The 24,878-nt window shown below is 42.3% G+C and overlaps 1 protein-coding gene across 2 annotated transcripts in view; it reads right to left on the bottom strand.

The window, feature by feature from the left end:
• The window catches only part of KCTD3 (potassium channel tetramerization domain containing 3), a 156,142-nt gene that overhangs the window by 42,248 nt on the left and 89,016 nt on the right, over positions 1 to 24,878 (bottom strand). For both annotated transcript variants that reach the window (XM_077485767.1, XM_077485768.1), the window contains one exon: positions 10,482 to 10,597. In XM_077485767.1, coding sequence (XP_077341893.1) covers positions 10,482 to 10,597 — 116 coding nt within the window. The remainder of the gene's footprint in view (positions 1 to 10,481; positions 10,598 to 24,878) is intronic.

Here is a 24,878-nt window from a genome sequence, read left to right as displayed (position 1 = left end):
GATGTCATGGAGGTTTTGTTTCGGTTTTACTTTCTTGCCTTCAATTAATTTTTTCCTATCCATATGTTTTACTTCATTTTTTAATTTACGGAGATTTTCTTCTTTATATCCTTTCTTCCTAAACCTTTCGATGACGGTTTCCGCCTGCTTGTCAAAGTCGTCAATTTTGCTACAGTTCCTGTATAGCCGTAGAAGCTGGCCTTTGGGTATGTTCCCTAGCCATCTAGGATGGTGGCAGCTATTTGTGGGGATGTACCCATTGCGATCCGTGGTCTTGAAGAAGGTGCGGGTGCCAAGATTTCCTTCATGTTTGTAAATTTGGAGGTCCAGATAATCTATATTATTTTATTATTATTTTATTATTTTTTTATTCCCTTAATTACAAACGTCCGGTTAAATGGGAAAAGACTAAAGAATGTCATCTAAACTGAGTATGGTTTATGGGTAGGCTGCAGTGCTCCAAGGCTAAGTATATCTGTCTTCCCTAAGGGCACTAGGGGGAGTAATGGTATTCATTCCCAGCAGAGTAAGGGCATCCCACACCCAAAATGGCGCTGTTATTTCAGCGCAGGCGTAGTGGAGCACTGCACCCTATTTAAGCAATAAGGTGCACCAATATGGCCGCTCCAGAGGACGTCGTAGTGACGAAACGCGTAGGGCGTGGCCACGTTGTGTGCACTCGTTTGAGACGAACGGCGGAGTTTTTCCTATATGCACATGCTTTTAATGTAAAATGTGAGTAGATTTTAATACTAATAAACGAACGATTTGGTTAAGAACGTATTACACTATGGATATGTCTTCCCTTATATAATTAACGTTGGATACCATACGGACGGAACAACGAAGCTTCACCCAGTGCACCAGCAGCAGCCAGAGAGCGACACAGTGGCTTACATTGTGAAGGTCCGTCCAGCCCCACAGGGGCATTATCTCTGGTGAGAGCATTCACATACTATAGCACAGAGTGGCGCACCGGGGATGAAGTTCTCTAATTGAAAGCCTGCACTATTTGCACGAGTGAATCAAATACCCCCCATTAACTTTTTGTAACAATTACAACAATAGTCTGAAGAGGCAGCACTATCAAGCCAAATATTAATTTTGGACTTATACTGGACACAGATGCGTCTTCATGCGATTATTGGTTGAAAATATTGTCTATTCGCACATTTAGCGCCTTCATGCGATTTTATGGTTAAATTATTTCGGATCCTTGGTTGCTCTGACCTTTAGTTGTTTCTTTGCACATTTTTTTGCACATGTTTGCACAATCTGTTTTACACTAACATATTGTCGAATATTAACATTATTTCCACTATTTTGCACATTTAATGAAGGTTTACATGTTTTCAGTAGGTCGATACGCATAGGATAATTTAATACTCATTTTTGGTTTTAATTATAATGCAACATGAATGCTGACTCCACATTAATCACACACAATTTGTTTTGGATAAAATTGCTTTAGGATATCTTTTCACGGTATCACCAACAGTTCTTTCTTTTTCTTTCTCTTTTTATATAAAAAATTAAACACTAGGATTTGATAAGTTAACTCATCTCATCACTAATAGGGTTTAGCGCCATAACCTTTTTATTTCACATTTCTATTTCCCTCTCCTCCCCAATAAGGAAGTGAGGGCTTCAGGCACAGGCAGCTCTAACCCAGTATATTTCCTTTTCTCTCTCCACTTTTAATTTCAATTTATTTCACATATTTCTATCACTTAGGAGCTTTGATTTTTCCATAGCGCGACTTTATTTATTTATTCATCTATACATAAGGGACCTATCGGACCCTAATTCAAAGTTGCAGCAATGGATATTTTTAAATATGTCAATAGCAGAATGGTAAACCTTGTGGAGGTATTTAATCAAGAACATGTGGTCATTAAGCAGGACTTGGATAGCTTATTCAAACACCTGAAACATAGCCTTGAGAAGCAATTGAGGGTATGGTGGGATGTGGCCATTCTTGAAAAGTATATAGCGGAACAAATTACACCCAGGAGATTAAGATGGGATGTCTCCCCAAATGATGCAATAAGCGATAGACACCTTATGGAAGAGTGGTACCAGTTTTTCAATCAGAGCGAAAGAGCACTCCTACAGAAAATAGTGATCAGACGCCAACATAAATTGAAAAACATAGAAACAGAGATATCACAACTCAGGGATCAACTCATACCATTTAAAGAAACAGCAGAATATATAGATAGGGAAAAGATTTTACAAGAACACATAAAAAAGTATGATAAGGAAATACAACAAAAGAAGCAAAAGAAATTTAAGAGGGATGTGCTGGATTACAAAAACCAGCAGGTTTACAAATGGCAAATAGAGGGCAACTATAACGAGGAAGACAATGAACTATCCATAATGGAAGAATCCAGGGAAAACCCAACCCAAGACACAGAACAGGAGTGGAACCAACCCACACACACACAAGATGGGACAGTAAGAAATGACATTCCACACACACCAGGGTATAGAAGACCCGAAGGGAGGACAGTAGGGGAATATGAGCAAGACAGATATAGGGGGAATCATACTCCCTATACACCCAACATTCCGAGACATCACAACAGATACTCTCCTCTAAGGGAATACCCCCAATACACCCCATTTAGAAACCGGAGGTTTGAAAGAGATTTTTTTCCCAGGGGACAAGAACACAGACCACCAGGCCCGAGGGATACGAGACATGGTCCCCAGAGAGATTGGAGACCATTTCGATATCCAATAAGGAATCAACAGTACGGGCCCCCCAGAAGAAATGGTGGATGGAACCCGAGATGGACCAGAGAAGACTATACGAGGAGGAACTATGGGGGAAACGGCCATCATCGGAATCAAAGAGGGGAAGAAACACACTGGATACAAGACAGAAGAGCAGAAAACGCATACGAGGAAAGAGAGGAGGCCTCCAGAAAAAGAAGAAGGGAACAATAGGGGAGGGCATTTATAATTTAAGTAAGGCGGTCTTTACGGAGGAAGAACTCAGGGTGCTGGACATGGGCTTAAAGTTTGCCCCAGATAAGGGACTAGATAAATTTGAAACATATATAGACCTCCAAAAATTTGTGAGGAAACTTAACATCAAAAAATTCTTTGCAACCAAGAATCCACATACGAAGGAAGATACTAACACATTTTACCAGCACTCGCAATTAAGAAACAACTCAACCTTCAATCCCAAAGTCCAGCAGGATGAAAACATTAAGGTCTTCAAAAAGATGGTCGAACATGACCTAAGGAATATAGAGGTGAGAAAAACCAAAGGAAAAGGAATATGGGACACCATTAAATCAATAGAAAAGAGAAAGGGGATTATCATCAGACCCGCAGACAAGGGAGGCGGCCTTGTCATTTTGGATAGACAAGACTATGAGAAAGAAATGGAGAACTTGTTGAATATACCTGACACATACAAGAAGTTGAAGAAAAACCCGAAATCAGAATATGAAACTAAACTTAAGAAATATATCAAAAAAGGCAAAGATCAAGGCATTTTGAATAAAAAAGAGGTGAAATACCTATTTCCAAAGGCGGCAAAGACCCCAGTTATTTATTATGTCCCTAAGATCCACAAAAATCAAACTCACCCACCCGGGAGACCCATAATAAGTGGAATCGATTCTTTGTTTTCCAGGTTAGGGGCATATGTGGATGGTTTCCTACAGCCCCTGGTGACAAAAGGAAGGTCATACTTAAGGGACAGTAAGCAATTATTAGAGGACTTGAATGGAATCCCCATTAGTGAAAGTGACATATTGGTGACGATAGACGTGGAATCGCTATATACAAATATAAAACAAGAGGATGGCATTAGCAGTGTCGAGTGGGCATTACAACGACTATCGGATTTAAAACAGGAACAAATAAAATACATCACTGAAGGCCTAAGGATGGCAATGACTTCGAACTATTTCTGGTACAATGGAACTTTCTATACACAGACGAAAGGCGTGGCAATGGGGGCAAAGTACGCTCCAAGTGTGGCGAACTTGTTTTTGAACCGATGGGAGGAAGAACAAATCTATGGAGTGTATAGGCAAAATTTGAAATTTTACCGTCGATATATAGACGATATTGTATTGGTATGGGGAGGCACGGTAGAACAACTGCAAGACTTTTTTGGAGAAATCAATGACAATATATATCACATCAAATTCACAGGAAAGTTTAACACCCAGACTGTAGATTATCTGGACCTCCAAATTTACAAACATGAAGGAAATCTTGGCACCCGCACCTTCTTCAAGACCACGGATCGCAATGGGTACATCCCCACAAATAGCTGCCACCATTCTAGATGGCTAGGGAACATACCCAAAGGCCAGCTTCTACGGCTATACAGGAACTGTAGCAAAATTGACGACTTTGACAAGCAGGCGGAAACCGTCATCGAAAGGTTTAGGAAGAAAGGATATAAAGAAGAAAATCTCCGTAAATTAAAAAATGAAGTAAAACATATGGATAGGAAAAAATTAATTGAAGGCAAGAAAGTAAAACCGAAACAAAACCTCCATGACATCGCGTTCCTCACAGGGTATAACAGACAACATAAAGATGTAGAGCGTATCATCAAAAAACACTGGCCGATTTTACAAGCAGACAGCTCACTCCAGGCCATGTTGCCGAACAAACCACGGTTCATCTACAGGAAGGCTCCAACACTCCGAAACAAACTAGTAAAAAACGTGATGGACCCACCAAAACAAATAAAAATCTCTGAGACCCTAAAAGGATTCTATAAGTGCGGAAACTGCCTCCCATGCAGAAATAGTAAAAAGACAGAAAAAAAGAAAACTACTTTTAATTCCACCTCTAATGGAAAAGAATATAAAATCAAAGAATTGATTACTTGTAACAGCTCCCACGTCACTTACGTCATTGAATGTCCTTGCCATAAGCAATATGTGGGAAGGACTACCAGGGAGTTAAAAGTCAGGATAAGGGAACATATTGCAAATATCAAAAAAGGCTTCCAGAAACACAGTGTTTCCAAACACTTTAGGGATTTCCACAATCGGGATCCTGGACAAATGATTTTCTACGGAATAGACAAAATAAGAGGCCACTGGAGAGGGGAAGACAAAACGATCAAGATATCCAGGAACGAAACGAAATGGATTTTTAATTTAGATACCCTCCAGCCAAGGGGAATGAACATAGAATTAGACCTCAATTGCTTCTTAACTAACTTTTAATAGTCAACTGTTTGCCTCAGCATTAGATAATGCTGGACGAACATTCCGTAGCCGAATGTTACCCATACACATACATAACATTACAGGATCCCGACAAGACCTAACCACATATATAAGTAGCCTATCTATCCCAACATTAACACCTCATGGCCCATACCTTCGGGTTCAGGTCGAATGTTATTCATTCAAAACACAGTAGATGTGTCGGAATTACAACAAGACTTATCTAAATTATCTAAAAGTTCCCCTGTAGGAATCAAACACACAGTCACAAATATTACAATCACCTATAGGACGATGCTAAACAGACCTTCTTATCACCTCCATATATATCTATATCTTTTTAAGAATTTTATTTTATTCAATTCCTTCCCAAAAAAACTTTCCTCTTGGAAAACTTTCCTTTGGAATAATCTCTCCATTTATATTCACATATTAGTATGCACAAAAAAACTCTTCTAAACATATTAAAAACACCTTAAATAATTTTTATAATTTTTATAATCTTTATAAATTCATGCGTTTTTTCAGTATTAATGTATACCCCCTTTTTTATGTATGAATTTTTATGTAAGAATTTTTATATATTTTTATATATGTATGAATTATATATATGTGAATTTTATGTATGTATTCCTATACATACATTTATTTACTGTATTTTTAGTGTCATTTTTACTATTATTTTTTTATTCCCTTAATTACAAACGTCCGGTTAAATGGGAAAAGACTAAAGAATGTCATCTAAACTGAGTATGGTTTATGGGTAGGCTGCAGTGCTCCAAGGCTAAGTATATCTGTCTTCCCTAAGGGCACTAGGGGGAGTAATGGTATTCATTCCCAGCAGAGTAAGGGCATCCCACACCCAAAATGGCGCTGTTATTTCAGCGCAGGCGTAGTGGAGCACTGCACCCTATTTAAGCAATAAGGTGCACCAATATGGCCGCTCCAGAGGACGTCGTAGTGACGAAACGCGTAGGGCGTGGCCACGTTGTGTGCACTCGTTTGAGACGAACGGCGGAGTTTTTCCTATATGCACATGCTTTTAATGTAAAATGTGAGTAGATTTTAATACTAATAAACGAACGATTTGGTTAAGAACGTATTACACTATGGATATGTCTTCCCTTATATAATTAACGTTGGATACCATACGGACGGAACAACGAAGCTTCACCCAGTGCACCAGCAGCAGCCAGAGAGCGACACAGTGGCTTACATTGTGAAGGTCCGTCCAGCCCCACAGGGGCATTATCTCTGGTGAGAGCATTCACATACTATAGCACAGAGTGGCGCACCGGGGATGAAGTTCTCTAATTGAAAGCCCGCACTATTTGCACGAGTGAATCAAATACCCCCCATTAACTTTTTGTAACAATTACAACAATAGTCTGAAGAGGCAGCACTATCAAGCCAAATATTAATTTTGGACTTATACTGGACACAGATGCGTCTTCATGCGATTATTGGTTGAAAATATTGTCTATTCGCACATTTAGCGCCTTCATGCGATTTTATGGTTAAATTATTTCGGATCCTTGGTTGCTCTGACCTTTAGTTGTTTCTTTGCACATTTTTTTGCACATGTTTGCACAATCTGTTTTACACTAACATATTGTCGAATATTAACATTATTTCCACTATTTTGCACATTTAATGAAGGTTTACATGTTTTCAGTAGGTCGATACGCATAGGATAATTTAATACTCATTTTTGGTTTTAATTATAATGCAACATGAATGCTGACTCCACATTAATCACACACAATTTGTTTTGGATAAAATTGCTTTAGGATATCTTTTCACGGTATCACCAACAGTTCTTTCTTTTTCTTTCTCTTTTTATATAAAAAATTAAACACTAGGATTTGATAAGTTAACTCATCTCATCACTAATAGGGTTTAGCGCCATAACCTTTTTATTTCACAATATAAAACAATGCATAACAAATCTGAAAACCAGGTAGATTTTTTATAATAGTTACATTGTCCAACTTAGGTCAATGTAAATATAAATATTTCACACCTGTGGGCCTGCCGTGGAAGCAGAGAATCACTGTAGCAGTCACAGTTACTACAGTGATTGCCAGGGCCTTGCGGTACCTGTGGCTGCATTGTAACCACAGGGGGTCATTCACTGAGCAGGGCCACCATTCACCATCTCCTGGATTGTAAGCTCTAATGAGCTGGACCCTCCGATTCCTCCTGTAATGTCTGTCCTTATGTTGTAAAACGCTGCACAAACTTTTGGTGCTACATAAATCCTGTATAATGATAATTTTGTTCAATGCATACACGGTGCTATCAGATTGGAAGAAGTGGGAAGCCAGGGCTGGAGCGTCACAACCTCCACTTCATCCAGAGAACACTTAATTATTGAAAAAATGACAAGGTGTTCTGTAAATGTCAAGGCAAGTGAACTCATGTTTCCTATGCAGAAGGGCAGCCACTCAGCACAGGAACCCGGAAAATTGCAAAAATCACTGTAGTAACACCAACTACTACAGCAATTTTCCACTTCCACAGGGATCCCACAGGTATGGAATACATATACTTACATTGGTCCTAGCCAGCTGGGTAAATAAATCATACCTGAACTTAGGTGTCCGTTTAGTATATTTTGATATTTTACATCTCTCGAGTTCTCTGCTCTTCTCGGAGATATTTGTTCTCACCCATGTGGCAGTTTAATATATCATGTAGATCACTTCTCCCACTGAGAATAGAAGTGATCTACAAACGCTCTGAGAACCCTGAACGGCTTCTGTTTCTGTAATCTCACAATAGCTCAGGTGATTTCAGTATCAGAATCCCAAAGTGAAATACGAAGCACTCCACATACACTGCACATATTAAGTTAATAATAAAGATATAATCCCCCTACCCAATAAACAGACACCCCATAAGTGTAAAACATTCTAATTAATACATAACATATGTGCATATTTATGCGAATGGTGTATTCTGAAATGATAGTACCCTATTTGTCATGCAGATATGCACCATTCATATAAAAACAATAAATATATATATTAAATAGTTCAAAGTAATTTTAAAAAAGCATAACAATAAAAATATTAAATTAACAATTAAAATAATAATAAATAAATACATAATAATAATAAATATGTGTGTGTGTGTGTGTGTGTGTGTGTGTGTGTGTGTGTGTGTGTGTGTGTGTGTGTGTGTAGTATATATGGCGTTTTTCACACAGGCGTATTAACATATACACTTATGCAAACGCAGTGTGTACTGGACTCATCTGATGCTCTGAATTTTACAGCCACCTTGCGTTATCAGCGATGCATCATCTGCGCAGCTGTCAAAATTACAGCATCAGTTGTACTTCTGTAGCCACAACACTGCCTTTATATATATATGCCTATCTGTGTGAGTGTATGTGTGTGTGTGTATATATATATATATATATATATATATATATATATATATATATATATATTTATTAGGGGTGCAACAGATCGTCACTGATCCGTGATTCGAATGGGTCACCCTGTTCGGATCGGCACCCGCAGCGATCCGCGGTCTCGGCCTTAGGAAAGGTCGCGGCTTCGGCCTAGCTCTGGAGCGGCAGCTATCTTGGTGCACCCATCAGCCGTTTACGATTTGATCACTCTGTCAAATGATGGAGCGATCACTTGTAAACAAACGTCGGTTCCTCTCTCCCTTCTGTAAAGTGGAGGGGAGAGATCGGATAGAAGCAGCGCTGTGGGCTGGATCTGTAGTGTCCACAGCGCTGCTCTGTAACAATTGCAGTCACAGTCATCCCTCCATACTCTGCCAATACTCTGCAATTCCCTGCCAATACCCTGCCAATAGTGCTATACCGTGCCAATACCGTGCCAATACTCTGCCAATACCCTGCCAATACCGTGTCAATACTCTGCCAATACCGTGCCAATACCGTACCAATACTCTGCCAATCCTCTGCCATACCCTGCCAATACTGCCATACCGTGCCAATACTCTGCCATACCCTGCCAATACTTGCCAATACCCAGCCATGCTCAGCCAATTATTATTTGCTGATCCGAAAAATGATCCAATCCGTGACTCTGATCCCAGGAACGATCCGTTCCGTGGGTTTTTTGAAAATATATATATATATACACATATAAGTAAGTGTGTGTGTGTGTGTGTGTGTGTGTGTGTGTGTGTGTGTGTGTGTGTGTGTATATTAGGAGAAATTGAGACGAGCTTTGATGTTCTTTTTGCTCAGCAGTGGTTTTCTCCTTGGAACTCTGCCATGCAGGCCATTTTTGCCCAGTCTTTTCCTGATGGTGGAGGCATGAACGCTGACCTTAACTGAGGCAAGTGAGGCCTGCAGTTCCTTGGATGTTGTTGTGGGGTCTTTTGTGACCTCTTGGATGAGTCGTCGCTGCGCTCTGGGGGTAATTTTGGGCGGCCGGCCACTCCTGGGAAGGTTCACCACTCTTCCATGTCTTCGCCATTTGTGGATAATGGCTCTCACTGTGGTTCGCTGGATTCCCAAAGCTTTGGAAATGGCTTTATAACCCTTTCCAGACTGATAGATCTCAATTACTTTCTTTCTTTCTCAATTGTTCCTGAATTTCTTTGGGTCTCGGCATGATGTGTAGCTTTTAAGGATCTTCTGGTGGACCTTACTGTGTCAAGCAGCTCCTATTTAAGTGATGCCTTGATTGTGAACAGGTGTGGTAATAATCAGGCCTGGGTGTGGCTAGAGAAATTGAACTCAGGTGTGGACAACCACAGTTATAGTATGTTTAACAAGGGGGGCAATCACTTTTTCACACAGGGCCATGATGGTTTGGATTTTTTTTCACCTTTAATAATAAACACCTTCATTTACAAATTGCATTTTGTGTTTACTTGTGTTGTCCTTGACTATTGTTTAAATTGGTTTGATGTTCCGAAACACTTAAGTGTGACAAACATGCAAAGGAACAGGAAATGAGGAAGGGGGCAAACACTTTTTCACACCACTGTATCACTTGCTATATATGGTTTCAAAAAGCATGGCGGTATTTTTTATATAATGTTTTGTTTAGTAAGAAGTTTGTCATATATTGCTTAAAGGGAGCACTCAGCACCATATTTTCTGGTTTATGTTATGATTTATGTGAAGTGATTACACATATTGGTGTTTAGTAGCTCTTTTCTTCAGGTTAATCACTGTGCGTTTGAGCCAATTTTATTTTTTGTCATATATTGGTGTAGCGGGGGGCATATATTTAATCACAGTTACTGTACTTGGTCAGGACCTACCTGCCAGTGCTGAGTGACAGCATTCCACACTCCAACTTTCCCTGTGTGGCTTGTAGCAACCAGCTGGTTACCAATGAAGAACAATGCATCCACTGGTACACCAAGACTGAACACACCTAAACCATAAACACAAAAAGACAGTTTTTAAGTCATGGATCCATCTTTGTTAAAATTACCTCTGGTTGTGGTTATATATACTTAGACTGACACATAATTTTTAAAACAATAGCACACCTTTTTTTTTTGTAATAAAAATAAACAGTTTGATATGGAATAACCCTTCAAAATCAGGACGAGCACATGCAAATTATTTTAGGCATTTGTTTTGTCACATAACCTAATAGCAGCCTTCCCATCACAAGAAACAGATTATATACAATATATTACCAAACATATTGGGACACCTGCCTCTATATTATATTATATTATATTATATTATATATATATATATATATATATATATATATATATATATATATATATATATATATATATAATCTATATATACATATACATACATATACACACATACATACATACATACACACACAAAATTGAATTGCATCCCAGTCTTAGTCTGTAGAGTTCCCTATTGAGTTGGCCCACCCTTTGTAGCTTTAACAGCTTCAACTCTTCTGGGAAGGCTGTCCACAAGGTTTAGGAGTGTGTCTATGGGCTTGTTTGACCATTCTTCCTGAAGAAATTCAAGGCGTTCCATCGGGTTGAAGTGCAGGCTCGTCAAGTTCCTCCACCCCAAACTCGCTCATCCATGGAGACTGTGAGCCAGGCCTTCTCGACCAACCTGAAAGAATGGTCAAACTTTCCCATAGACACATTCCTAAACCTTGTGGACAGCCTTCCCAGAAAAGTTAAAGCTGCAAAGGGTGGGCCAACTCAATATCCAACCCTACGGACTAAGACTGGAATGCCATTAAAGTTTATGTGCATGTAAAGGCAACTGTCCCAATACTTTTAGTAATATAGTGCATATTCAATTATTAGGTTATATTTTGAACTCTAGAAGCTATATACCATTTTTTTTTTTTAAATCTGCATGCATAGTTGTTATATAACCTCAGAAACAATCCAATTAAAACAATTTGTCTTCTTTAAGGTCCCCCAAAATCTTTAGCGATGCGTTAAAAGATGTGTGGTGCTGAGATGCAAGCAATAAAAACAAAAACAGAGAAACAAGTAGAACTGATTACTCCAGAGGAGCTGGAGGTTCAGGGAAATCAAGAGAGACAGCTTGAATGGTCTGAAGGAATTTGAAGTGTCACTCCTGCTTAGACTCAGCCATGACGACTGCTCTCCGCAGGGACGAGGATGGTACAAATAATGACATGTCCCTGTCTTAAGGGGCCCTCTGCGAAAAATACCGCTTATGGCAGCAATCTGCTTGTGGTGTCTCCAGTAAGTAATACTGAAGGCCAGGCTGCCTGGGGGACAGCTTTATCACAGACATGCCAACCTTCGTAAATTTTCTTTCGATGGTTTTAGCAAGGTTCGGAGAGCTACAACAACAAATTGTTTCTTTTACAAAGTCTGAACAAACAGCACCTCTCCAGTCTTCTCTATGCAATCCGAAAGTGCCGTTCCCCCACCATCGCAGTCTGAACCAAGTGGAAAGGCACTTCATTATTAAATAAAATGGAACTCTAATTGAGGTGGATGTTAGCAATTTGCCGGCATCTCGCCCTGGTGCCCGCAGGTTCTGATTGTACTGCCAGCTGCTCCGAACTTTATTCCCCTCTACAGCCCTGAGAAATGGACCTGATATTAAACCAGATTATCAATTTCTTCTTTATGCATGGCTGGATATTGAAGGGACTTTCCTTATTGCTGTGTGCCAGCCGAGCTGTTCAGCTGCCTGCTTTAGTTGCAGCGCTCTCATTTGTTATGACAGGCTTTGCAGCTCACCCAGATTGGTTACACCTACTAAAGAAAAACAACTTCTAGCAAATCGGGATCTGCTCAGTAAGCAATATTTTAAAGTCTATGTAAACCCAAAATGTATTTTTCAATATGTTTGGCATCATGCCTCAACTCAGTTTTCTTAAAAGTGATACTAAATTCTTGTTCTTTTTCATTTAAAAATAACAAACATGTTATACTTACCTGCTCTGTGCAGTGGCTTTGCACAGAGCAGCCTAGGTCCTCCACTTCTCGGGTCCCTCTCTCCTGCCAAGTGCCCCCACAGCAAGCACCCGCTGCTCTGTGTGTCCATTCAGCCGTGGCTTGGCCCTGCCGCCTCTTACTCCTCATTGACTCACTGACTGACTGACAGCACCGAGAGCCAATGGCTTCCCGCTGCTGTTTCAATAAGGAAGGAGTGTCTACGGCAGCCAAGGCTCTCGTGCAATATTGCTGGATAGAGATGGGCTCAAGTAAGTATTAGGGGGGCTGTTGCACACAGAAGTTTTTTTTTTTTTATCTTAATGCATAGAATGCATCAAGATAAAAAAAAAAAAACTTCTGACTTTAGAACCACTTTAAGCAAAAGATTGTGTGATGCTAACACAAAGTTTCCTTTCTAGAGATCCTGCCAGTAACAGCACTTCCTGTGGCAAGTGTTATTGGACTGTTGTGCGCCCTACTTCAGTTATCCGCAGGGCTAACAATACTGCTGCCAATTACCAGAGGATGACTTAGTTTTGTCAGCCTGCAGAAGGAAGTGCTGTTACTGGCAGAATCTCCAAGATGAGAAAAGTAAAAGATGAGTGGTGGGGGAACGGTTTGCACCAGGAAATGTTGTGACAGAGTAAAACTGCGGGACACAATATTACTCTATTGGAAAGCGCAACTAACCCCCCTCCAAACACACAGGTAAGCTGTGCCCACGGAGCGGTCAATCCGCATCACATCAGTTTGAAAGCAATCTTACTTGAAGTGGTTGTAATCCCAAAAAACTAAAAATAGGGAGTTTTATAAACAGCTTACCTGTAAAATCATTTTCTTGGTGTACATGATGGGACACAGAGCCTTAAGTAATTACTTAATAGGTTATAGGCTATCTTCAGGTGTTGACTCTGGTAAACCCAAATCAAGGAAGTTTACTCCCTATATAACCCCTCCTCCTTCCAGGAGCACATCAGTTTTTGTAGCAAAGCAATATACTTAAATCCCCAAAAAGAGGGGAGGGACTTCTGTGTCCCATGATGTACGCCCAGAAAAGGATTTTACAGGTAAGCCGTTATGAAAATCCCATTTTCTTTATCGTACATCATGGGACACAGAGCCTTAAGTAATTACTTGATGGGACGTCCCATAGCAATGCTACTTGAGGGGAGGGAGACACAACCCGCAGGGTACACCCAGACTTGAGGATCTATGCTGCTGCCTGCAGCACACTGCATCCGAAGGCGATATCCTCATACCTCCTTACATCCACCTGATAAAACTTTGTGAATGTATGCACTTCAGTGACCAAGCTGCGGCATTGCAGATCTAAGCCATGGAGGCCTGGTGACGTACTGCCCAAGAAGCACTAACTGACCTGGTCGAGTGCGCCTTAACTTGAAATGGGGGAATCTTACCCCTTAAATCATAAGTATGAATTATCACTTGCCGAATCTACTTAGCGACAGTGGATTTCGGCGCTGCCTGTCCCTTCTTAGGTCCCTCTGGCAGAATAAATAAGATATCAGTCTTATGAATCTGAGCAGTTGCCTTTAGATAGATTTTCACTGCTCTCACCACATCAAGACAATGTAGTGAATTTTCCTCCCTGGAACATGGTTTTGGAAAAAACTATGGCAGGACAATATTTTGGTTCAGGGGAAAACCTGAGACCACTTTTTGGAAGAAAGCCTGGACGAGGGCATAACATGTCTGTCCTCATGAAAAATCAAATATGGCTCTTTACAAGAAAGAGCAGCCAATTCCGAAAACCTCCTTGCTGAGGATATAGCAACCAAAAATACCACCTTCCTTGTCAAAAGGACTAAGGGAATATGTTGTATTGGTTCAGAAGGCTGTTTTTGTAACACAGACAAAACAAAGTTCAAGTCCCAAAGGTTCAAGGGAGGTTTGACGGGGGGATTAAGTCGCGTCACCCCTTGTATAAAACCCCGGACTAAAGAATGAGTAGCAAGTGGTCTTTGAAATAAGACCGATAAAGCTGAGACTTGGCCTTTAAATAGTAATTGGCCAATTTCATTTCTACCCCTAATTGTAGAAAGGCAAGAATTCTGCCTATGATATATCTCTGAAGGTGCCAATCCTTGGATTCCCACCAGGAAACATAAGCCCTCCAGACTCTAATATATAGTTCTGGAAGCTGGCTTCCTTGCATTAATCGGGGTAGCTATAACTGACCCGGAAAGCCCACGTTTCTTTAGAATGTGGGTTTCAATAGCCAAGCCATTTAGAGACCGTAAGGAAGGATGGAATATCGGTCCCTGAGAGAGCAGATCTGGCCATACTGGTGCCACCAAAATTACTGGCTTTCTTTCCAGCTTGATCCTGCATAGAAGTTGTGGCAGCAACTGACTGGGGGAAATGCATAGACCAGTGAGAACTGATCCCACAGGGTCACCAACGCATCCGTTCCGCATGCGAGTGGATCCCTGGTTCTGGCCACAAAGTTGACTAACTTCATGTTGAACCTGGACGCTAAGAAATCTACGTCAGGAGTCCCCCATCTTTGGCAAACAACCCAAAATATGTCTGGCTGAAGAGACCATTCCCCTGGGACTAACTGCTGGCAACTTAAGTAGTCCGCCTGCCAATTCTCTACACCCGGAATGAAGACTGCTGAAAAGGCACTGAACTTTCTTTTCTGCCCAAGTTAGAATATGGTTCACCTCTCTCTGCGCCAAGAGACTTCTGGCACCCCCTTGGTGATTTATATAGGCCAGAGCTGTGGCATTGTCAGATTGAATCCTGACAGGGGAATCCAGTAACCTGAAAGCCCAGGCATTTAGAGCCAGACGTACTGCCCGAATCTCTAGGATATTGATGGGCAAGGTTCTTTCGGTTCTTGACCACTGTCCCTGGACAGTTGTCTTCCCTAGTACTCCTCCCCAGCCTGAAAGACTGGCGTCCGTCGTTACCACCTTCCAGATGACTGGTCTGAAGGATTTTCCTTTCAGCAGATTATGGGTTAGTAACCAAGTGAGGCTTTGAGACACTCTTGTGGGCAACTGCATTGGCAAGTCTAAAGCTTGAATTGTTTTTCTCCAAGCAGACAGGACACTGTTTTGCAACAGTCTAGAATGAAACTGGGCATTGGGAACTGCTTCGAATGAAGCCACCATGGTTCCTATTAACCTTATGCAAAGGCGAATGGAAGGGTCGCCATTTGACCTGACCATCTGCACCAGCTCCTTTATGGAGTTGATCTTTGCTTGAGGCAAGAACACCCTTTCCTGGGCTGTGTCTATGTTCAGACCCAAGTACTCCAGTCTCTTTAGCGTTATTAAAGAAGATTTCTCTAGGTTAAGAATCCAGCCCAAACTTTTCAGATAGTTGGTTGTGGTGCGTACACTTTGCTCCGAACGAGCCATCGACTGATCTATTAGCAATAGATCGTCAACGCTACAACTGTTATGCCCTGTGCCCTTAACCTGGCTAGCAAAGGGCAGGGCTACAAATTGAAAATGCTACTGTTCTCACTCGAACCGCAGATACTTTTGATGAGAGGGAAAATAGCATTTCTATAACAGCTTACCTGTAAAATCCTTTTCTTTAAAGTATATCACGGGACACAGAGCCATAGTAACTATGTGGGTTATAGGCCACCTTCAGGTGATGGACAATGGCACGCCCTAAATTACAAAGTGCACTCCCTAGAACCCCTCCCACTGGTGGAAGTACCTCAGTTTTGTAGCATAGCAATACACGTGTATACCAAAGAAGGGAGAGACCTCTGTGTCCCGTGATGCACTTCAAAGAAAATGATTTTACAGGTGAGCTGTTCTAAAAATCCTATTTTCTTATCGTACATCATGGGACAGAACCATAGTACCATAGTCGTTACTATGTGGGATGTCCCATAGCAATGCCAACTGAAGGAAGTGAGACACAACAAAAGTAGGGCACCAGACTAGAGGACTCATACTGCAGCCTGCAGTACATAGCGCCCAAAGGCGATATCCCCATGATCTATTACATCTACTTGACATAATCTGGTAAAAGTATGTACTAAAGACCAAGTTGCAGCCTTGCAGATCTGAGCAATGGAAGCTTGGTGATGCACTGCCCAAGAAACACTAACAGCCCTGGAGAAGTGCGCTTTAATATGAGGAGGAGGAATTTTCCTCTTTAAACCATAAGCTTGAACAATCACCTTTTCACCATTTTGAAATAGTAGATTTTGATACTGCCTGTGCTCTTTTTAGGACCGTCTGGCAACACAAATAAAACATTGTTTTATGAATGTGAGTGGTCATTATCAAATAGACCTTGATCACTCTCACATCAAGAGAATGTAGTGACCTTCTTCCATAGAACGAGGTTCTGGAAAAAATTAAGGCAGAACAATATCCTGGTTTAAAGCGGTTGTATAGTCAAAATGTTAAACTTTTACCTACAGGTAAGCCTTATTAAAGGCTTACCTGTAGGTAAAAGTTATCTCCTAAACCTGTACGGTTTAGGAGGTATTCCCCTCGCAATGAGCCGCTGACTTCAGCGGCACATGAGCACAGGGAATTTTTGGCTGAAAGCCCGGCAAACTCCGGACTTTGCCAGAAAAAAAGTCTCCCGTGTGCATGAGCGGGGGTGATGACATCACAGCTCCAGCCACCCACATCGCTGGAGCCGGGATACCCGGAAGACACGCCAAGGCAAAATGTCAGCTCCCTCTGCATGGACCAGGTGAGTTACCGACGCCTTGTTCTAAGGTAAGTATTTCATAACCAGCTAGCTCATTATGCCTTTTGCCTTACAGGTGTATTAAGGGGTATACAAATGAAAAAAACTATACTACCTTTGGTAGGAATACAGGATGAGGCTGCAATATAACCTCATCCGTAAGAATAAACCAATATGGCTCTTTACAAGAAAGAGCAGCCAACTCTGATACTCTTCCTACAGAAGATATGGCAACCAAGAAAATTATTTTTCCTTGTCAAGAGAACCAAGGAAATATCTTGTATTGGCTCAGTAAGCTGCCTCTGTAAAGCCGTCAAGACTAACATAAGTAGCAAGGGATCGGGGGAGACCTAACTGTAGGATTAAGCCACGTTACCCCCTGAATAAAGTTATGACCCAGAGAGCGTGAAGCAAGTGGTTGTAGAAAAAAAAAAACACTGATAAAGGCAGATATCTGGCCATTGATAGGATTATAAATTAAGCTGGCCTTGAGTGCTATCGGTAGGAATACAAGGATCCTACCTATGACATATTTCCTGGGGTGCCAACCCCTGGATTCACGCCAGGAGACATACTGTCAGGGCTGGCTTAGCCCTTCCTTCTCTGGGCTGGCTGCTCAGTTGTCGGCCAATTGCCAGCTCTCACCTCTTTCCACAGTTACCCAGCTGTTCCTGATCCTGCTCGTCTGACCTGCCTTCTTAAGGCTGTCCAGCTCACTTCATCTCTGCCTTCGCCTTGGTCACATCACAAGAAACCATTACCTGAGTCCTCGTTTATAGACTGGCTTGCTGACATCACTTCTGGCTCATTATCCTGCTTGCTGTTCCTCCACTTCAATCCCTGACTTCTGGCCTGGCCGATTACCCAATCTGGTTATTGAACTCTGGCCTGGCTGACTACTCAGTCTGGTTACTGGACTCTGGCTATGCTTTGACTACGCTTACTCTATTTAACTTTTTATTAATAAACAAATGTGATTTAATTGTACTTCTGCCTCGGTCTGGTTCATGGTTTCTGACACATACACCTTCCAGATTCTATAGAATATGACTCTAGGGGCCTGCTTCCTAGCATTAACCAAAAGTAGAAACGAATGAAGCTAACAGCCCATGATCTTTCAGAATGTGGGTCTCAATAAAGTTAGCGTTTGTAAGGTGGGATGGAATAATGGACATAGCGAGAGAAGGTCTGGCCATAGCGGCAGGGTCCCCTACTGTCATTCTTATGATCTCGGCAAACCAAGATCCCCTGGGCCATGCTGGGGCCACAAGAATCACCTCCTTCTCTTCTTGCTTGATCCTGCGAGAAGACGCAGAATTAGCAGAACAGGAGGGAATGCATAGATCAATGAAAAACCGATCCCACTGAAAAACCAAGGCATCCGTCTCGTATGCCATCGGATCCCTTGTTCTTTACACAAAATTGACGATCTTGTTGTTGAACCTGGACGCAAACAGATCCACATCCAGAACTCCCCATTTTTGGCATATTGACAAAAAATTTTTGGGGTGAAGGGACCATTCTCCCTGGAACAATTGCGGGTGACTCAAGTAGCCAACTCTCTATCCCTGGAATGTTAAAATTGCTGATAGGTAAGCAATGTTGTTTTCCTAAGATAGAATATGATCCACCTCTCTCTGGGCCACACGACTTCTTGTGCCCCCTTGGTGATTGATATAGGCCACAGCTGTGGCATCGGATTGAATCCTGATAGGACATTTCTGTAGTCTGAGCGTCTAGGCCTCCAGGGCCAGGCGTACTGCCCAGAATCTCTAGAATTTTGATGGGCAAGGTCATCTCTGATTTGGACCATTTCCCTAGGACAGATGCTTCTTCTAGGACTGCTCTCCAGCCCAGAAGGCTGGCATCTGTTGTTACCACTTTGCAGGTAACTGGTAGAAAGGATTTTCCTTTCTGAAGACTCTTGGATATCAACCATTCATTGAGGCTCTGACACACTCTGGAGGATAAACACATTTAAGTTGACAGGATACTGTTTTGCAGCAGTCTTGAATGAAACTGTGCATAAGTAACGGCCTCGAAGAAGCCACCAACTTTCCCAACAATTTTATGCAAAGTCGAATAGAAGGATTCTTCTTTGTCTTGATCAACTGAATCAGTTCCTTTATGGAACTGATCCTTTCCTGGGGCAAAAACACCCTCTTCTTGAGCTGTATCTGATCAGCCCCAAGAACTGGCATCTCCTTAATGGTTTTAAGGAAGATTTATCTAGGTTGAGAATCCAAACTAGGTATTCCAAGTAGCTGACTGTGGTGACCAAATTCTGGATTTAAGAGGGCTACCGATTGATCTATCAAGAGTAGATCGTCTAAGTAGGTTAGTATTGTTATACCTATAGCCCTTAACAAGGCTAAAGGAGGAGCCAGGACTTTTATAACTCAAGGTGCAGTTGCTAGACCGAAGGCAGAGCTACAAACTGGTAATTAAGATTTTCTGCCTCGAAGCATAGAATATTGGCACATAGAGATCCTTGATGTCGATTGACGCCAGAAGTTATCCCCCTTGTAGGATGGAGACTATTGATCGGATTGACTCCATGTGAAAAGAACAGATATTTAAAAACTGGTTTGAAGTCGGGTTCATTCCCGGCAGACAGGGACTGGATCAAATAAGGCGGGCCGTAGATATCGTCTCAATACTACAATCTAATTGGGAGGGGGGACCTAAACAATCGGGCTTCCTCCTATCCCTGGATATCCAGAAGGCCTTTGATTCGGTCTCCTGGCAGTACATCTTCCAGCTCTTTGAAAGGTGGGGATTTGGGGCTCGCATCCTTGGCCTTCTACGAGCCTTATACTCTCAACCAAAGGCCCAAATAAGACTTCAGGGTTACCACTCCACACCCATATTTATTACTAGGGGCACCAGACAAGGGTGCCCCCTATCACCCCTCATATTTGCCATAGCTATTGAAACGTTAGCGATAGCTATTCGTCACAATACTGACATCAGAGGAGTTCAGTGTGGTGGCCAGACACACAAGTGCGGGCTATTTGCCGACGACATACTCTTATTCCTCACCTCCCCAATTACTACCCTCCCTAACTTATCTCGAGTACTGGATGACTTTGCTAAAATTTTGGGGTTACAAGTCAACTACTCTAAATCCGTGGCTCTTAACATCTCTCTCCCCACCCAATTGGCCTCCTCTCTACAACACACATTCCCATTCCAATGGAGTGACACATCCATTAAATACTTAGGCATCTCACTAACACCCAGGATAGAGACATTGTACACTCAAAATTATCCCAAACTCTACAGGCAATTGAATGCCGATCTTAAGTTATGGTCCAAACACGAATTATCCTGGTTAGGCCGGAACAAATCCATTAAAATGACCCTTCTCCCTAAAATCTTATATTATTTCCGTGCACTCCCTATTCCAGTAAGGAAGGATCACCTACGATTATTGCAAAGCAAGATACTGAAATATATATGGGGTAACAAGGAGTACGGCATCCCACAAAACACACTTTTCCTACATAGGCGCAGGGGAGGATTGGGATTGCCCAAACTTCACAAATACTATCTCGCAGCCCGCCTGGCCCAACGCTCCACGATCTACTCTAAATATGAAAAACCGGACTGGATAAACATAGAATGCAAAGCTGTTCCCTCATATACTTTAGATTATCTATTATGGTACTCCCCCAAATCTAGGCCTCCCATCCTCTCACCTACCCTTTCCCATTCCTGCTCCCTGTGGGACGCTCTTCGTGAGTTACCGACATTGGTCTCAGCTGAGCGCCCCCTAGCTCATATCTTTCGCAACCCTGCTTTCCCTCCTGGCCTCAACATTACCGCCTTCAAATGGTGGCTAGATAAGGAACTATACCGGATAGGACACTACTTCACCTCCAAGGGCCCGGTCTCTCTCACCCATTGTATTGAACACTTGGATCTCCCTAATTCGGAAAGATTACGCTTTTGGCAAATATCTCATTTCTTGCACTCGCAATGGAAGAATAAGCCCCTTCCTCCTGCTTTCACTGAATATGAAACATGGTGTGGTCGGGCTGGGGAGCAGAGGGGCGGCATATCGGTAATCTACACGGCCCTCACTGGCCCAACGGGCAAATCTCCCTATATGACAGCTTGGGAGGCTGATTTCCAAATTACAAACAGTCTGGAGACCTGGCAGGCAGCTCTGACTAGTCCCTTTCAGGGGATCCAGAACACATCACTTATGGAAGCTAGCATCAAACTGATAACCAGATGGTACCTCACTCCCACCAAATTGGCTATAATTCACCCCACGGCAAACCCATTATGCTTTAGAGGGTGTCAACACCGTGGTTCTATGGTCCATATTTGGTGGGAGTGCCCCAGGCTCCGATCATTCTGGAGCAAAATCTTCAACAGGATTCTCAGGGTGACAAGCTGCCAGGTCCCCAGGACCCCAGAAGTAGCACTGCTAAATACTTGTGCTCCTTCAATGCCCAAAAATACCCAAAAGCTGATCCACTTTATTCTCCTAGGTGCCAAAATTTCCATAGCAGCAGCATGGAAACAACCCAGACCCTCTATCCTTGTGGCTAAGAGGAAGATATCCTGGATTATGTCCCAGGAAAAATTGTCCGGCATCCTGATGGACACCACACCAACATTTAGAAAGGTTTGGGAGCCATGGGCCAGGTACATAGGAGTCTCCCTCTTACCGGGAGTACCTCCAGGCTCCCCCTTGGCCTCAAGAACTAAATAGCCATGATAATCAACAGTTGGGCGGTGGTTTCTCCCGACCTCCACTCTCTCCCTCTTAATCAGAAGTAGCTTTTCCCCTCCCAACCCTCTGTCGTCTCTCCTCTATCTTCTTTGATCCTTTTCCGATGATTGCCTTGATAGGCAGACAATTAACATGACCATAATGCAGACATAACGCATTCTTGGGAGTTCCCCTCCTGCAGCCTCACGGATGCCCTCATTTTGGGGGATGGGGGGGGATCTGGGGGTCTACACTCCTCCTCTGACACAGCATGATCCCTTTTGGGGTGTTAAAGGGGACCTCTGGTCTCTCCTTTAGTTTTTCTCTTCTGCTGGGCTCCAGGTGGGGTGGTCCCCCATTACTGTTTGTCTGGTATTCACCCTCTTGGAGAGTGATAATGTTTGAAGTTCTGAATGCTATCTCGTCTATGGTTGCACTTTTTAATGTCTGTTATGTACTTGGATACTGGCAGAAGGCCTGCCCTGCTGCCTATTGTAACTTAATGTATCTATACACTTGTAAGTGCCTTTTCAAAAATAAAAAAACTTTTGAAAGCCAAAACTGGTTTAGATCTTTGAGATCTAAAATGGGTCTGACATCCCCGTTTGGTTTTGGAACCGTGAACAAGAATAAAACCCCAAACCTTGCTCTTCCAATGGGACCACCGATATCACTCTTTGAGACAAGAGATGATCCAAAGCTAGAAAGAGAAACTTTTTTCACTGGATCTCTGGAAACGTTTGATCTGAGAAAACGAAGAGACGTGAACTCTCGGAACTCTAGTTTGTAAGTTAGTGAAATTGAGGAAGCCCCCCCCCCCCCCCCCATCTGTCTAGACATTGTTCCTGCCAGACCTTTGAAAACTGTAGAAGCCTTCCACCCACTCGAGCGAGCGGGGGCGCACCGTCATAAGGAGGCTTTAGGATTATGTTTTGTGGGTTTGTTCCCCCAGGTCTTTTTTTGGCCCTGGGACTGACCCTGAGGTTAACCTCTTGAAACCTGACAGTGGAGGCCGTCGTGACTGCCTGGAGGCAGATGTACCTGGCACTGGAGAAGAAGCCCATTTAATACTTAAACGTCTCCTTAACTGGAAAAAAAGGGAACTTTTCCCATTAGAAATTCTTTGGATATACTTATCCAGATCGTCTCCAAATAACCGTTCACCTTAAAAGGGGAAACTGGCCAAGAGCTTTTTGCATGGCGCTTCGGCTGACCAATTTTTCAACCATAGGATTCTATGCACATGTACCAGCCCTAGCATGAGCCGTGCGGCCTGTAGAATAGAATCTTTCATAGCGTCAACTGTAAAACAGAACGATTCTGATATGCCGGCCAAATCCTGGGCCTTCTGATCAGGAATGACTGAGTACCTCTATAAACTGGTCCTTTAAGGATTGAGATATTCTGAACGCTGCCAGTGCAGGTTGAATGACTGAACCTGCAAGCAAAATATATATTTTCTTTTAAAAAGGAACTCCAACTTCATATCTGTTGGACCCATTAGAATATGAGCATTGTCTAATGGACAAGTCAGGTTATTGTTTACAGAGGATATAGCAGCGTAATTGCTGCAACTCCCCATAAAACCCTTCCTCCATAGAAGGACGTATTGAACTTTTTCAGAGGAAAAACCTGTTTATTTTGGTGCTCTCACTCAGACTACATAAGCTTTCTTAGCCATGGATAGGAAAAAGCATGAACAAATTGGGGGGGGCTTTAGTGAACCCAAAGCAGAAGTGGGCTCATCGACTGACTGCGTTACTGGCAGTAAAAAATGTGGTGTGGACCAATTTAGTGAGCGACTGTAAACAACCTTTCCTACGAGCCCGATACTCCACATAAGGTTCTCCGGAAGAGGAGACATCAGCCTTTTCCTGGTCCTTAAGAGAAATTCGTCATCTATCACTCCTAGTTCCTCAGTATGAGGGTCCTGAGCAATGGATGGGGATCTGTTACGCTTAATCCCACTCTGGGATGCGATTAAAGCTTCAAACTTTTGCTTGAAGCTTAAAAAGGTTGAAGAAAAAAACGTCTTAGTAATATACACAGGGGCTGCAGTGTTAAGAGCAGCTGCAACACTTGCCCCTCCTGACAGCTCACTCTGACTAGCCGTAATTACTCTTAGATGAGGATGCCATCTTTACTGGGATGGATCTAGGCTTCCTTGTGATTATAAAAGTCTTTCTAGAGCCCTTTATCGAGGTAGGGTTTTTTTTTTCACCTCCCTTCTGACCATAGCCCGATGTACAAAGCAGAGGTAGCAGAAGTAATACATGAACTGCTTGAGTAATAGTCCAGCTCTGTTACTGTTATTAATGCTCAGCTTGATGCAGTAGTAAATGTGTCAAGAAATGCCTGTGTCACCAACCTAAATGCTCGTGTCTCTCCTGCAGCATGTAATAACACAAATGTTGCTTAAAAACAGACCTTCAGCGCTGGACATCGGAGGACGCCAACGCAGCGCTAAGCCCAACCGCCTGACCTACGGCCCTTCCCCCTTTTATTAAAAAAAAAAAAAAAAAACAGCTTTTTCCCACGTGAGCACGGGCTCCTGATTATTATTATTATTATTATACAGGTTTTATATAGAGCCAACAGTTTGCTCAGCGCTTTACAACATGAGGGCAGACATTACAGTTACATTACAATTTGGTACAAGAGGAATCAGAGGGCCCTGCTCGTTAGAGCTTACAATCTAAAAAGGAAGGGGCAATTGATACAAAAGGTAATAGATGTGGGGGGATGAGCTGATGGAGGAAGTAAAACAGTGTTAGTTAGAAGCAGGATAGGCTTCTTTGAAGAGAAGGGTTTTCAGGGATCGCCTAAAGATGGATAGATTAGGGGACAGTCAGACAGAT

This window comes from Lithobates pipiens, unplaced genomic scaffold (assembly GCF_037356315.1).
Source record: "Lithobates pipiens isolate NorthernLeopardFrog02 unplaced genomic scaffold, aLitPip1_a1.2 Scaffold_18, whole genome shotgun sequence".
NCBI lineage: Eukaryota > Metazoa > Chordata > Amphibia > Anura > Ranidae > Lithobates > Lithobates pipiens.
This window is presented reverse-complemented; position numbering and strand designations above follow the sequence as displayed.